Here is a 17,013-nt window from a genome sequence, read left to right on the forward strand (position 1 = left end):
GAAACGATTGTCTGCCGTTGCTTTCACAGAGGGAGGGGCGACTGACGACATGTACCCAAAACCACCTGCGACAATGTTTTTGCCCCATCAGGCACTGGGAGCTTAACCCAAAATTCCAATGGGCAATGGAGACTGCGGGAACTATGGAATAGCTACCCACAGTGCACCGCTCCGGAAGTCGATGCTTGCCATGGTAGTGAGGATGCACTCCGCTGACTTAATGCGCTTAGTGTGGACATACGCAATCAACTGTATAAAATCGATTTCTAAAAATCGACTTCTATAAAATCGACCTAATTTCGTAGTGTAGACATACCCTTAGACTGATAGCATTACTCCTTTTCCTGTATACGAATAGCTATACTGGTATAAAGCACCTATATACTGATATAACTGTGTCTACACTTAACAGCTGACTAATCACTCAACTCAATAACAAAGGAAAACGATCTAAACACCACTAATGCTTTTGGCTTAGCAAGACCAGGCGCCGCAATCAACCTTCACGGTCTCTAAGAAGGAACTGAGAGGGTGTAAGGCTGGTGGCGCCTGATATACCGCCGCATGAACAAGGTGCTCCAGAGGGCACCACAGCCAGCTCTACAGGAACTGTTAATGCAAAAAACCCCAACAACTGTACATGTGAGCACGCACACACCTAAAATGGAATCGACATGAGCAAGCACTCGAAGAAGAACTGTGTCTACACTAGGAGAGCTTTAGTACCCTGGGGAACTTGGGGAGGGATAGTGCCTTTAAGATGGTGGAGCCTGGACTCTGTGGTGTGGCTAATCTGCACTGCAAGGGGTCTGATGCAACGGAGCCATGGCCCCCTTCCTCCTTTGGAAATATCCCCCCCCTTGGACGTGTACATAGGGAGAAACCCTCGTGTTCCCTGAATGCAGGAACTTTAATTACTCATGGTTGTAGAGGTTGTCCCTAGGATGGAGCATGCATGCAAGAATGACTCCTCGTGAGCTCTCCCCTCAGACCCTGCCTAAGAACTAGGTGGTATACAGCCAACTTTGTCCATCTCCAACTCTGTCTCTGCCTGCAAAACTAAAGCAGAACTCATCCAAGCCCAAGGATCTGGCTCCAGATTTCTCACTATACGGCATGGCATACAACTGAAATTTGGGATTTTAAATACCAAGTGCGCAAAATTCCCCTCTCCACACAAAAAATTTGAAACAACTTTGAACAGCAAATAAATGAGAGGAAAATTACAAGCTCTTCAGACATTGCACAAATAGACAAAAAGGGAAAATTAGCTGAAAATATTATTGGTTATGGATTGATTATCTCCATGCATGAAATGGAATGCAAACTTAACAGAGAGTGACTTTTAGAAGAAAACCAACCATAAAATTAAGGAATGAATTTATGGAATTAAGGAATCCACAATGTAAGATTTCCCACTGGATGCGGTAGGGTTGAACCTGAAAGCACTCTGGCTCAGGCATTGGGTGCAACCGTCAGGGAGCCACAAATTCAGTGTAATGGAATGTATGGAACTGCATTGCTCCTTTGGATTCTCCTCAGTGGCTGAGGAGGCAGGATTTGCCCCACCAGGAGGTTCTAGACCACAGGAAAGTCCTAGAAAACAACCCATGTTGCCTGGCAGCAGGAGGGACGGGAGAAGAGAAATTAAACTGACCTTTTGAAAAGATGATCTCATCATTGCATTCTTCCTCTTTGCAAGAGCACATGAACAGCAGTCCACCAACTTCTTTCTTCTCTTTCATCACACATTGTTTTGAGCCAGGCTCCTCCAATTTCTGTCCAGAGACTGGCAGAGCAGGATCATGACATATTGTTTCTAAAGTTGTGTTTGCATCATTCTGTCTCCTAAAAATGAAAAGGAGAATTAAAAACCAAAACCGAAAGGAGACAATCCTATCAAGGGAATTGTTAGGACTCTTTCTGGGTTAAATTCACCCTGTTGTGAAAGTTAAGTTTATATAGTCTTACTGTAGCTTCTTTGCACAGGGATGAATTTTACCTTCTGTGGGCTTGTCTACACTGGGGATTTGTGCACTGCAGCAGCTACCTCAGTATATAACCAGTGGACTTTGATGGGAGCAGAGTTAGGCCAGCACTAAATGCTTTTGAAAAACAACACCCAAGCAATTCAAACTAAAGTTAAACCGAACTGCTTTGAAACTCAGAACAGACTTGGTTCAAATTTGAGGCAAAGGTAAATCATCCTTTCATCTGAACTGGTTCAGTGCTGTATCTTGTTTTTGTCTCGTTCCTGTTCCTTGAACTTCCACTGTCATCAAGTAAAACATGCTAAGCATTGAATCCTCTCTGCAGTCTCAAGATGAAGAGATCCCTTTAAAAAAATTCACCCACCCCCCAATATTTTGTTTCTGTGGCTATCAGCAAAGATAGCAAAAATCTTTGGAAAATTTTAATTACAAAAATTAATGATCTCTGCAAAATCTGTGGAATTTCAGGGTGTTTTTCCCCCTAGGATAGTTTTGGCAGTGAGCGAGTATGTGCGAGTACGTATTTTAAAAATATAGGGCTATTACAAAACAAGATAGCTCCACTGACTTCAACAAAAGTGACACCAATTTACACCAGCTGAGAATCTGGCCCATACTTTTGATGCTTTTTTGGTCCACCTCTAACATTTCATTATACAACATAAGAGATGGGACTAGAAGGACAGCTCAAATGTATGTATTGACTCATTAAACTGGCTTGCCTTTGCTGTTTCTAAACACAGTTGCATTAACAATCCAGAGAATCTCAAACTGCATTGCAGCCACTTTGTACCACACAGAACATGTATTTTACTCTTCAGACACAGAAAAAATATTTAATAGAACATTGCACTATTTCTACATTTGACGTCTATGTTCATTCATGCCTGACACCTTTTCAAGTGAATGGATGTAACAAAGCCATGAGCCTCATGGGATATTTCTGATGATTAATCAGGTTTTCACCTAGATGTTCCTAATTAGGCTTCAGCATTAACATTCAATGACATATACGGAAGGTTTGCAAGTTGTCTGTGCTGTTGCTTCTGCCTGGTTGTGAACTGAAAAAAGACAAGAATGTTTTGGTTTTCATCGTCAAGGCTGGTTTCATGACTAGAAGGGCAAGACACATTTAATTCTAAACATCAACAGAAAGTTTAGATTCATCAAACACTCAGGAAAGCTTCACACGTCATTGAATTTTACATGCCCACAGTTTCTTTTGTTTCAGGTATAGTTAAATAATCTCCAAGAGTCACTATATTTAAACAGGAGATAGAAAAAAGGATTCCTTTATGTATGCACTATTATACAGGTAAAGCACTTCTGCCCATACACTGTATATAAAGCTCCTGTGATAGGCACATATAATCTAACTGATAGCGTCAGTTTGTTGTTTAATGGTTTGACTTGAAATGTTGCTTTCCTCCATTCACATCAGATAACACAACCACGATCTGTTCTTAAGAGTCACAAATCTGTTTCTACTTTCAGTGTGCTGTGGGTGGATGCAGTTTAATGGGCTGAGGAAAAACATGACTCTCTTTCAACAGCAGCATAAGTTGGAACAGAACTGTTTTTTTAAAAAAAACACCCAACCCCTACACATTTCATATCCGAATTTCTGGTAACCTCAAGCAATTCTAGCACAGAGAAGAGTCAGAGCCAAGAGAATACAGTCTGTCATGGTGGCAGCACTTAGAGCGAATGTTCCAGAAGAAAGTTTTGAATGTCTTGACAGTAAGAGCAACTTCTAAATGAAGTTTAGACCTTCTCCTAACCCATAAAAAAGAATGAACTTACCATACTGCTACACAGACTTCATTCTTACTCTCACAGATGGAAGTGCGGTTGCAGTTGCTTTTGCAGTGACCTTGGTGTGTGCAGGTTGTCACCTCCACATCACAGAATTTGCACAGCGCATGCAGTTTGTATTCATTTTCCTTCATTTGTTCTATAGGCAAGAGACCATCAGCTGGAGGAGAGAGAGAAATAAAACACTGTAGTAACATCAGCATATCAGACTGCATTACACTTAATCACAATGGACAGTAGCAAACAGCCCCCCACCCCATAAGTCAGGGATATCTCAAATTTGCCCAACTGGAAGATCACTCGAGCAATTGGTGTTCTCTCAAATCCTGGTTTCCCTCAACTCCTGTTTACTTCAATGGAACTGAAGGTGCTCTGTGCCAGGAAGGACTGAGCCCAGTTTGAGTTTCATTCGCACAAAAGAAGAAAGTTGCATCTACCCTTATTTTTAATACAGGGGTGAGCCAACATGCAGTATGTTGCAACTTTGTTCTGAGCAGCTTGGCAACGAAGGATGACATAAGCACGGTTGGGAAAGGAGTGTACTTGGGAGACACCATCATAACTCTAACCCAGGGTGGACAATGTGGGATTGTCTTCATTGCACTGTTAGCTTGAGGTATAACTTGAGTGTTGTCCCTACCCTGATTCCTGTCCACACACAAAAATTCCTAGTTCGAGTTAAGTGGTGCTTTCAACTTGAACCAGCTAGCTCTTTGGGGGCATAGGTTGAAGCATGAGTACTGATGATACTTGTGCTAGTAATGCAGGGAGGACCCGTCTACTTTGTGCTGCTAATCCAATCATCTTGAGCCAACTTGAGCGAACTCTGCAGTGACAACACTCTGCAAAACTCTAAATTCCAATTGTGCATGGGCTGAACTTTTGGCTACTGCTCCTTTACACAGTCACTGCTGGGATGGGTAGCAGTAAAGGAAGATGAGACAATTCATCCCACTGAGGCCCCAAGTAGGATTTTCAGGAAGCATATTTTTAGTTCAAATACTATTTTGAGATCCCAACACAACTGCAAGGAACAGAAAAGACCTATGTAGAGGCATGTTTACTTAAAATAATAGGCAACTATCTGACTATAATTGTTTCAATACAATTCACCCATAAAAGTATGTAGAGCCAATTTAAGTAGATATCAGGCTTTATTGATTACAATGCTTTCATTGTAGCCACCTGTAGATGAAAACTGTATTAATTTGATGCTATATGTCCAAATAGTGTTAGTCAACATACAATAGGAGATTGGAGGTTCATAAAATTCCCCTCTCCTCCACAAGCACTACAATCAATATTGCCCCCTAGAATTTGAAAATATTTACCATGTTTAGAAACACTTTTCAATAAGAATTAAATATACGTGGCTGGATGCCAGAAGAAAAAAGCACTGGTGCTAAAATTTTCAGGGGATCTTTGCACCATTGTAAGAGGGTCAGAGAAAGGGATCCCTCACTCTTCCCTCCCTTAGCCAAGCAATGCCTGCTTCCTAAACACGCTGTGGATTTGACCCTATGGCTCTGGTCCTACTGTCATTAAGACCAATGGCAAAACTCCCACTGATTTTTAATGGTGCAGGAGAAAGCCCTATGTGCAAGGGGGAGGATGGCATAAGCGGACAGAGTTTTCACTGGTGGGAGCATGCTGGCAACAAGTTACAAACTGGCTAGAGTTTAGGCCTTAGATAAACATTTATCTTATTAATTACTTGTGTTGCAATAACTCCTAAAGCTTGCAATTAGGATCAAATCCCCATTGGGCTGGGTGCTATACAAACACAAAGGAACAGTTTTCAGCAGGGCCGGCTCCTGGCACCAGCAAAGAAAGCAGGTGCTTGTGGCGGCCAATGGAAAGGGGCAGCACGTCCGGGTCTTCAGCAGCAGGTCCCTCTTGAAGGGAAGGACCCGCCGCTGAATTATGAAGCGGCGCGGTACAGCTGCCGCCGAAGTGCCGCCAATCGCGGCTTTACCATTCCCCCCCCCCCCGCTTCGCCACTTGGGGCGGCAAAAAAGCTGGAGCCAGCCCTGGTCTTCAGGAGCTCATTATCTAATGTAGTATAATACATCAAATCTATTAAAATTAGTCATTACAAATTTTTTGTTAATCTGTGTGTGTGACAGTGCATCTCACTTAGAAATGCAAGGTACCTTATTGGCACTATTTATTAGCTGGATTAGAGTAGCTCCTAGATATCCAAACTAAGATCAGAGCTCCCTTTTCTACTAGGGGCTGTACATACACTAAAAGATACTCCATGACTCTAAAAGCCTATGATTTAAATAGGCAAGACCAAAAGGGTGGGAGAAAGGAGGTATCACTACCTCCATTTTACGGATAAGGAACTCAAGCACAGAGAGCTCAGGCTCACATTTTTAAAAGATATTTCAATGGGAGTTAGGTGCTTAAATACCTTTAAAAATCTGGCTCTAAGATGACTTGCCTAAAGTCTTACAGGAAGTCTGTGGCAGAAACAGGAACTGGACTCTCTGTCAAGTCCAAGCCTTCACTGCAAAGCCATCCTTCCTCACACACAATACAAAAATGCTCCAACTCCAGAGCTCACATTTTAGGGCTTGTCTCATTTAGGGTGACCAGATGGCAAATGTGAAAAATCAGGACAGGAGAGTGGGGGGTAATCGGTGCCTATATAAGAAAAAGCCCCAAATATCAGGACTGTCCCTATAAAATCGGGACATCTGGTCACCCTAGTCTCATTGTACTGTTGTTTTGAGGTATAACTTCAGCATTGCCCCTAAACTAGGGTGACCAGACAGCATGTGTGAAAAATCGGGACAGCGGGTGGGGGGTAATAGGAGCCTATATAAGAAAAAGACCCAAAAATCAGGACTGTCCCTATAAAATCGGGACATCTGGTCACCCTACCCTAAACTGACTTCTGTTCACACACAAAAGCTCTAGCTTGAGTTAAGTGCTGCATTAAAGTTGAGCCAGCTGGCCCATCAGGGAGCGTGGGTTAAAATCTTGAGTGTTGCTGATGCTGGAGCTAGGAATGCAGTGCTGAGGCAGCTACCCTGTGCTGCTATTACACACACTCTGTGCTGCATGAGTGTTGTTCTCTCACTTCAGCTAGGCTAACTTGGATTGTAGATGGAGCTAACACTGCAGTGAAGCTGTTCAAAATACAGTGTTTGGTGACAGACAGGGCCAGATTCAGCCAAGCTTCTGCCAAGACTCACCCACTGTAACAAACCAATGACAATGTCTCTGGATTCACCCCAAGAAGGAAATCTCCATTCCAAGCCACTTGATTTAAAAAAAAAAAAAAAAAAAAAAATCAGTTTGGGGAAGCAGCCCATTATAAAGTACAGAACATAGCAAGGGCACAAATCTAAAACAAGAGAGTCCTAGGCTATGATTCAACTGTTAGCGAGGAGTCAAAGAAAGAATTCTGGATAGTCAAGGTCAGCTTAATTTTTAACAGGGTTCAATTCAGGAGCAAAACAAAAACAAAAAAAGCGGGGGGGGGGGGGGGGAGAGAGAGAGTTAGGACCTCCAGTCTGACTTCACTTTGAATTTTCCTTGAAAAGGATGGCTGTAGAGCCTAGGTGTTCAGTACCTAAGTCACTACTCCCCACACCATTCCTCTCAGATGCAATGGGAACAGATGGGGCAAGGGGCAGACATATTCCTATTCAAGTAGAGGCTGGTTTGAAGTGTCAGCCCTTAAAGATGAACTATGTTTTTCTTGATATTGTTATACAGCTCTAGCAGATGTCTATGTGCCATTCATTCCTTTAGCTCTGCTTTGGCTACCCTGAAGGCTCAGATGACTGTTTCATTCAAAGTTAGTTAAAATGAAGTTTGACTTTCCCCCAATCGAGCATTTATTGATATGTTGAAATCAAATCGGTGACTTTTAAACTGTGCAAAGGGACATGAACCAAAATCTACACCCAGATGCAAACTTGGCCTCTAGCACGCCTCCCTCTCTCCTGTTAACAGGCCATACCAAACCCGTGGATATGAATACACTCAAAACTCCAGAAAAATTCAGATCTGCTTCCAAGCTATGTAGCTCAGGGCTGTCTCCAACAAGTTTACACACAGGTTGTAGGATGAAACATTGGTAGGGGTCTCCTCGATGGGAATGCATTGATCACTCTCTCCCTGCTGTACATCACTAGATTTACTTGACTGCACCATTCCCAGGTTCTTGCTGTTACAGTCAACACCCTAGGGCTTTCTTGTATAAAGTTGAGCAAACAAGATCATTTGGCCTTTTTAAAGCAGAAACGGCCTCGAATTTTGCATGAATATAACTGCCCATATAACTAACATTTGCACATGTAAACTAGTATTTCCGCACACAAAATTAGAGACTATGCTGAAGCCATTCTAAAACTTGTTTTCAAGGCAAGTATAATCTCATATGGTCCTGTAATGTTTCTCTTATTTAGACTCACAGATTTATAGGGCCAGATTTTAGCTTTCCCTTGTATTTTTGCCCTCCAAATAGGTCCAAAACAAGGGATAGTGTTTACTTGGCCTCCTGTATTCTGGTTGTCCTTGGGCCTTTCAACAGACCCAATACAGCACCGATCATTCATGCCAGAAGCACATGGCTATAGGTAGAGACGGAAATTCAGATTAAAATGCATGGACCATACCTATTGATCCCTAGGTCTGACCTGGGACAATCCCTTCACAGCTCAGGGCCTTAGAAATACCAGTGCTGTGTGTTTTGGGGAGCAAGAATCGTGGAACAACAATTTTATCCCATGGCTCACTTCCCAGCTGTGGCTTTCCAGGCACACATACACAGTACACCTCGCCCAAAGTCTATTTGCTGTTTGCTTTGTGTCTCTCCTGTGTGAGTGTCTAACTTTCACTGAGACCTCAAGCTATAGTTTATGTTCCTCTTATTTGCTGAGTATTGTGAGCTAATAGTAGGATTGTGAAAAGCCCACAAAATGTAAACAAAACTAAAACTAACATGCTTTCTTTTTTTGGGATATCTACATTGAAAACCTCACCCAGGCCTCAGGGAAGACTTTTAAAGCATTGACAAACTCATCCTGCTCATAACTCGTGAAGTATAATTGCTGCCATTTCTCTTCTCTTATTCTTTATTACTTAGGATTTATGCACAAAATAGTAGCTGTGAGCTGGACTTCCCCGCTTTAGAAAAGCCTGCTGGGAGAGTGGAAGGGAAGCCAGTAAAACTCTGTGAGGTTTAATTCTTGTGGAACTATCCTGTCTGCTAGGAGAAGCATGGATTTGGGATCACAGCCTCTCCCAGCCCCACAGACCCTGGGAATTTGCAGGAAGGAAGACACCTTTATCAAAGAGACACGAGATGTTATGTAGAGAGAGGTGCAGGTCTCTCTCCTTCCTGGCAGCACAGTTCCAGCAGGGACTGGGTCCCTTTGCAGCTGCACACCAGCCGCTATAGAGGAGATCCAAGCTCTTTTGCCTCATGCCTAGATGTGGGCATGGAAATCTCCAGGCTTTGCCGGGGACCATGCTGCAGAGAGCATCTTCCTTGCTCTGCCCTCTCCTCACCACCCTACCCTTCCTCACAGCAGAGCTCCATTTGGGTTGAGTGCTACAGCATCCACATTGTGCAAGTGAAGGTATCATGGTGCCAGGGAGGTAATACTCCTTCCTTTCTAGGCAGGCCTTCCAAGCACTGAGGATCCCTGGGTGGGGGAAGGGATGATTCCAGCATTTATGCTGAATAGTGAAAACATCATAAGCTATTTCCAAAAAAAAAAAAAAAAAAAAAAAAGTTGGGTTCTTTTTATTTGCTTTCTGGGTTTGGGGTCTTTAGGGTGTACTTGAATCACTTTTTCAAGCTTTTCTCTACATTCCTTAGTTAGAAACTTAGCCCCATGCAATCACAGGACTCCAGGAGCTGGGGCTATAAGAAAAACACCAAATATTGTAAGACTTCTGATAAAATCATGGGAGTTGGCAACACTGCACCAATGCTTGATGCTAGAGCTACCACTGAGTCACAATGTGATGTCACTGTGAGCCAGGACATGGGAGCCCAATGGGCTGTAAATCACCATTTAAACAAAATATTTATATCTTAAATAGTAAACATTTGAATTGTACTCTTGTTCATTAGGAATCGGTTATATTCTTCTCCATTTAGCTCCTATACTGTGTGCTATAAATTTGTGTCACATTTGACACTAAACTTCATTCACCAGTAGGCTCAGAAATGCCAATTGGGATTAAAAATGTCTTTTAAAAATAATTCGGAGTTTACTCTTCATGAGAAGTGCTCCTTAGATTGTGAGATTTCAAAATGCGGGAGTGAGCAAAATGGTGCAGCTATCCTCAGTGTTAGCTTCCTATGTGAGACATCACAATTGGCTGCTTTTGAGGTCATAATGAGAGCATGATGACTTCAGGTGGGAAACAGGCAGCAGGAGCAGATAAACTCTGAATTAATTCTCTTTTCATGCAACTATTTCTAGTTGTGCAATAAAAAGGGAAGTAACACCTCCCTTCCCCCCAGAATCTATGACATTAGCAGAGCTGTTACAACAAAACAGTCTTCAACATTTCCCATGAGGCATCATTGGCTTTTTAAAAGGTTTCAGCAGTAATATTTAGATATGCATGTACTCAAGAATTGTGAATCTGTGGTTTGATATATGCAAGGGGCTTGATCCAGCAAAGTGCAGGTGTAGAATGTTGTGCATATAGGCACAGACCGTTTGATTCTGCACCAATGAAGTTAATGGGACTTCTAAGTGATGAGCAGGAGAGGGAGGGCAGGAGAACCTGCACTGAACTCAGTGTTTAAATGTTTTGCGGGATCATGGCCAGAAGGCTCAAGACCTTGCAAGAGCAACATCTTAGAGCACTGCTGTGCAGCCAAGCTACTCTTGCTAATAGTAGAAGAAAGGTCAAGGAAGGGAGCATGTAGTTAAGTGCCTCGTTTGTAACCTGAGCATAGTGCCTCACACTATGTCTCCTCAGACACAACCATTCCTTTTCTTCCACTGCTTTTGAGAGTGCGGGAGCAGAACACACAATGGGCACTTCCACTCAATGAGGAAGACTGTGCTTAGCCTCACAGTTACAGGGCTAACAACACTTCCTGGTCTCCCCAAGCGCATCCTGTCAGGTCAAGGACCAGGGCCAGCACACAACATTTTGGCACCTGAGGCAGGGAGCTTAAATGATACCCCCATACCCCCTCGCTTGGGCCAAAACTTTGAAAGGTCTCAATTTTGCCTTCTTCCTGTTCTTCTACTCTCATGGTACTGCTCTGCTACCTAGCCAATAAAGGAGAACTAACAACTTAAAATGCCTTGTTCAAAAATTTTAAGTAACACTTAACTTTCAAACGCCTGAACAGCAAATGTAATTTTTCTTGTCTGTATAGTAAACACTGGCATTTTTATCTGTTTGAATAATCAAAGTGGTGCTTTCCATGCCTTCTTGGTTGCAAAGATTTGAACTGCTTCCTGAAGGTCCACAGTCTGGGCCAGATCATGCTCTATTGAGATGGTTGCAAAGTCAACCAGCCTGTGCCATTGTGGAGCGTAGATGTGTTTTTATCAACTTCAGCTTGGAGAAGCTGCGCTCTCCACTGGCAACTGTTACAGGAAGTGTTAGAAGTATGCGCAGAGCAACAAAAGCATTTGGAAAGAGGGTGGTCATCTTATTTGTGCACATAAACCGCTACCTCGATATAACGCCACCCGATATGACACGAATTTGGATATAACGCGGTAAAGCAGTGCTCCAGGGGGGCAGGGCTGTGCACACCGGTGGATCAAAGCAAGTTCAACATAACACAGTTTCACCTATAACGCAGTAAGATTTTTTGGCTCCCAAGGACAACGTTATATCGAGGTAGAGGTGTATATTCCAGAACAGCCTTTGGAGTCGATCCTGCTGAAATGTACCTTGAAAGGGCTTTCAGTTCATCACCTAAATCACTCACATCAATACTGCACATGTCATCATGTGTCAACACTGTGTCTAGTGCCCTGCATTGCTGGTCTAGGTCTTCTTCAGGTATAGTGAGGAGTTTTGGAATATCATACAACATCCCAAATATACTGCTGTGTTCCTTGAGCTGCATGAAATGTTCTTCAACTGACTGTATTGCACAATCTAGCACCTGGTTAAAGAATTCAGCTTTGAATTGTTGTTTGGGATCTCTTATGGGATTATCCCGTGCCTCGTAATCAAAATGTCTTCTTCTTTGGTGACTTGTATTTTTGAATGGATGGGGAAATAGCTTCAGTGTGAAGTTCCTCTGCCAACTTCTGTGCACTCTTCAGAACGTTTTGAAATCCCTCATCTGCCCGGTAAGACTGTAGATATGACTTTGCTTTGTCCAGTTGTTCCATTGCTCCAGATATATCAAGGTCAACACCTTGGAGTCTCTTGCTTACAACATTTATTTCAAACGGTATGTCATGCCACAACACTAAGCCCCACAGAAATTTGAAATTATGTATGTTTCTGGTTTCAGTGTCAGAGAGGATGTTCAGGCTCCTGGGGGTGCTAGAGAGGTACTTAAGAGGCTCCTCCTCCTCCTCCTCTCTCCCTGCAGCTCCTGCTGCTTTCTGTTATTCCCTCTCACCTTTTCTCCTGCCTGCCTGTTATGTCTCTTGTGCTCTCCTTCCTCCAGCACAGCACTCCACCATCTCTGTGCATCTAGAGCAGAGAGAATACATATGCACCAGCAGCAGACACAATTTTCTACACTCTGGGTCCTAGTGGTGCCCCCACCCCACCCGTCTGGCACCTGAGGCAGCCGCCTCAGTTTCCTCATGGTAAGGCCAGCCCTGTCAAGGACTCTTAGCCATCTCCGGTCTCTTAAGGTGGAATCACACAATTCTCCCATTCTCAGACCAGGCCCCGGGTTGCAGTCTCCCATGTGTCAATCATGGTTTACTTTAGCAGGTCTGACCTAGGCAAGTATTGTTCCCTTCAGGAGCCATGAGAGTGGTTAATGCAATGACCAAATAGCCTCCTTAAAGCAAAATATAATTTAGTGTTAGAACATAAGCATTTAAGAGAAAACTTCTTAAAAACAATAAAATTGACTATGTATGTCTAGCTTACCAGAAGTTTAGCCATCTTCCCTGCAAAGACCCTGGAGTGACCAACTCCTTATAGAGCTCTTCCGCAGAGCCTCTCTCTGTGTCAGTTTGTCTCTCTGTCAGAGCTGACAACTCCCTAGACAGCCCTGGCAACCCCATCCTCTTCTTTTCCTCAGAAGGCTTTTTAACTGTTCAGGGTTCTTTTGATCTCCAGGCTCCCAGCCTCACAAAACAGCTGTCTCCCTTCAGCCGAAAGCCTGGAAGCATGCCACTGTCTTGTAATTGCCCCTGACGTTGGCAGAGAGGTTGCTTATTCAGGACCACTGCCTTTCTTTTTATTCTTCCCACCGCCCCTCTTAAGCTAGACAAATACATTCATACAGGAGAATCTTATAACCTCAATGTACAATAACTTCACTTCAACGACCAGGTCACATACCATGTTCATAAAATGGTTTCCTCTCAGACCTCATAACATTTGTGCTGCAAATCAGCTATGTGTCTGTCACACTTAGTGCTTATCCTCCATAGATAATTTTTAAAACTTGCACCTATGTGTAACCTTTCATTCTCCTGCTGGAGCACAACATTGCATGCCCTGAACCACACTGCACAACGAACAAGGCTACAAGTAGAATGATATCTTCAAAATGGGAAGGCACTCAGCAGCATTGTGACAGACAGACAATATCGTGGGCCAACCTTATGGAATTAAGATAAACTTTACTGAATTAATGACAGGTTTCAGAGTAACAGCCGTGTTAGTCTGTATCCGCAAAAAGAAGAACAGGAGTACTTGTGGCACCTTAGAGACTAACAAATTTATTAGAGCCTAAGCTTTCGTGGACTACAGCCCACTTCTTCGGATGCATATGCCACAAGTACTCCTGTTCTTCTTTTTACTGAATTAAGTTAAACCTTATTGAATTAGGTTTAAAATCTTTGGGGTCCATTGCGTTAAAAATGCAATTGTGTATATGTTATTGTGTGTAACTCTTCTAGGAGGAGGGGGATGCTAATGTACTTCCTTCATTAGCAGCCCCTTGAAGCTACCCCTGGAGAGGTGCGCAGATACTAGTTCAGACTAGATTCTCCAGGGACCAACAGAAAAAGAGAGGGTTTTTGGATAATAGCCTGGTTTCAAACTGGCTCAGGACCTCCTTCATGATCCAGCAAACAGACAAGACTCCTGGTCCATGGAGGGCCCCAGTCCTTAGGAAAGGTTGGTAGGATTGACTGGGCTGATGGAGGCCCCATAAAACTATGCACTTGTTTGGAGCTAAAGCTGTGATGAACTCAAAACCACAAGGAAACCCTTTGGGTGTTGAAGAGCTGCTCCTGCAAGAGCCCACATTAGGGTTGGGGTGACCTCTGGTAAGCTTAGTAACGTGTGGGTAGATTCTTTTATTGTTTTCTCTGTAGTGGTTTTACCTTAAGAATAAAATAGGGTTGTATAGGGAGTGCTGCGTGGTACCATACAACTGTGGGCAGTCACACCGTTAATGGTGACGGAAGGTAAACGAAGCCAGCATGCATGGGTAGCCTGTCTATTTAACCTGGAGATACCTGGTCAGAAGGGAGAGAGAGATGTGTTTCCACCTAAGAGAGGTGATGGCCAGGGGAGTTGGACACCTGAGAGTGGGTGCCCTTGCTGTACCAGAGGGAGGGGAAATACAGGTGGACATGCCATGAACAGTGACAAGCATATTAAATAGTCAGCACTGTAATGTGCGGAAAGCTGCCGTTTCCGAAGGTGTGGAACAATGATAATACATGCAGAAGGAAAACAGAAAAGAGTATGGAACAAGGAGTCAGAAATCTCAGTTAACTATTGCATGCAATGGAAGAATCTCTCTATTTTAACAGCATATAGAAGTGGTGAAATTTTAGTTAGGGATTACTACAAGCACAGATACTTAGAAGCAGAACCAAGTATGACAGGAGTGAGTGGGAGGGAAAGAACTGGGCTATAATGGTTCCCAAGGGAAAGTGTGCAGACTAAGGGTACATCTACACTGCAATAAACAACCCACATAACCGAGTCTCAGAGCCTGGGTCAATTCACTTGGGCGCACAGAGCTTGGCGTGTAGGGCTAAAAATAACCATGTAGATGTTTGAGCTCAGTCTAGAACCTGGGTTCTGAGACCCACCCCTTGCGGGGTTTCATCCCAAACCCAAATATCTACACTTCTATTTTTAGCCCTGCAAGCCTGAGTCAGCTGATCTGGACCAACTGCAGCTGTGCCGCAGGTCTTTTACTGCAGTGTACATGTACCTTAAGAGCACTAAATACATATTTAGCTGGATAAACAATATGCCTTTCACAAATGCTTGACAGAGTATTTTACAAATGGTTAATCTAGCCCAGATTATGTCTACATAGGATTAAATACTGCTTATTTAAGAGACTAAAAGAGATCACCTCTGGTCTCACAAACAAACAATATGCATTTTATGACCTTTCTTAAAAGTTAAGCATAGGAAATGAAGCACAAACTCCAATATTCTACATTAAGGCTCTGATAAAGCACAACAAAAGACAGGAAATTCAAAACTACGGCTGACACCCCATCCTCAATAGGGCTGGGTTGCTTTGTGAATGAAAGGGAAAGCATCAGTCTTATCTTTGAATTTCCTGGTTTTTTTTGGTTTTGAGTCATATACCCATAATGTTACTGAAGCAAAGTTTCTCTGCAGCCTTTGGCAGAAATATGCCCATGCAGATCTCACCGGTGTAAGTTACACGTCAAGCTACATGATACACTGTGGTTTCAGTCTGAAGCCTGTCCTGCAGTTGTACTCATTCTATAGATACAGTACAGTTTTTGAAGACTGGTACCAGGTACAATTTTCCATGCACTGAGAGCACTCGTACCTTTGTGGCTCCCACTACAGAAACTCACTCTCTCTCTCTCTCTCTCTCTCTCTCTCTCTCTCACACACACACACACACACACACACACTTACTGATAGTGAATTATAAAAAAAAAAAAAAAAAAAAACTATTCCTGTTTGATTGTAGGAAATTGCATATTGTGAGAAAAATTAAACATTTCCCTAGTGTCCCTCTTAGGAAGCGCTCATTGGCTCATTGCTCAGATATTCCAGAAAGAGCTCACTCAGCATAGAGGAGAGGAAGGATGTTCTTGTGGTTAAGGCACAGGACTGGGAGTCTGGTGTTTGAGGTTCGGTTCTCATCTCTACCATGGACTTCCTGTGGGACCTGGAGCAAATCACTTAAGCTAACATTTTTAAGAGACTTCACTAATTTTGGATGCAACAATTTTTGGATAACTATCTTGAGAATCTGGACCTAGGTGCCTCAAGAGATACCTAAACTCCCTAAATACTTTTGAGGATCTGGGCCTCAGAGCTTGATTTTCAGAGACGGTAAAGAGCTGCAGGCCTTATTTACTTCCATGGCAGCTGCAACTGCTAAGCACTCTGGAAAAAATCAGACCCAAAGTGTTTCAAGTTGGTCAACCAAAATTACTGGATGCATTTGAAAATTTTGACCTGAATGTCTCTGTGTCACAGTTTCCTCGACTGTAAATGGGAATAATAGATTTCCCTACCTCGCAGGGATTTGGAGAGAGGCTAGTGCATCAATGTTGGTAAAATGTACTGTATTTTCTTGATGAGAAGGTATAATCTAAGAGAAAAGTACTGTGTTATTAAGCGGATCTATTTCTCCCTTCCAAGTGTTTTGGCTAGGGCTGCCAACCCTCCAGAATTGGCCTGGAATCTCCCAGAATCGCCACTGATCTCACAATCACTAATGAAAGCAATGGAATAGCTTCAGCCAGAGTTGGCAACTCTAGTTTTGGTTTGGGTGAGATGCACCCCATGAGTTTGGGGTGCACATGTGATGTCAACACAAAAGAGAGAAGGTGGGTGAGTTACCCCTCTAATATCCTGGGATCAACAAAGCTACAACAACACTGCAAACAACATATAAACACAAAGTAATTTTCAACCAAACCACCAGTTCTGCCTTGCTTTAGGGGAAAAACCTTGTGAAACTTGGTGGGGCATTGGGTGAAAACTGCAGAGCCATAAGGGTTTGCCTGACCAAACAGTCGGTGAACTTTGGTAAACCTTGCCTGAGTTTCGGTTTTTGTTATGAATATTTTTCACAGTTCTAGTTCCAGTTTGGTGA

The 17,013-nt window shown here is 43.1% G+C and overlaps 1 protein-coding gene across 3 annotated transcripts in view; it reads right to left on the reverse strand.

Annotated features, from left to right (window-relative positions):
- TGFBR2 (transforming growth factor beta receptor 2) overlaps window positions 1–17,013 on the reverse strand; it is a 78,674-nt gene that overhangs the window by 45,356 nt on the left and 16,305 nt on the right. For all 3 annotated transcript variants that reach the window (XM_054019867.1, XM_054019866.1, XM_054019868.1), the window contains 2 exons: window positions 3,795–3,966; window positions 1,658–1,848 (listed from right to left, as the gene is read on the reverse strand). In XM_054019867.1, coding sequence (XP_053875842.1) covers window positions 1,658–1,848; window positions 3,795–3,966 — 363 coding nt within the window. The remainder of the gene's footprint in view (window positions 1–1,657; window positions 1,849–3,794; window positions 3,967–17,013) is intronic.

This window comes from Malaclemys terrapin, chromosome 2 (genome assembly GCF_027887155.1).
Source record: "Malaclemys terrapin pileata isolate rMalTer1 chromosome 2, rMalTer1.hap1, whole genome shotgun sequence".
Taxonomy (NCBI): domain Eukaryota; kingdom Metazoa; phylum Chordata; order Testudines; family Emydidae; genus Malaclemys; species Malaclemys terrapin.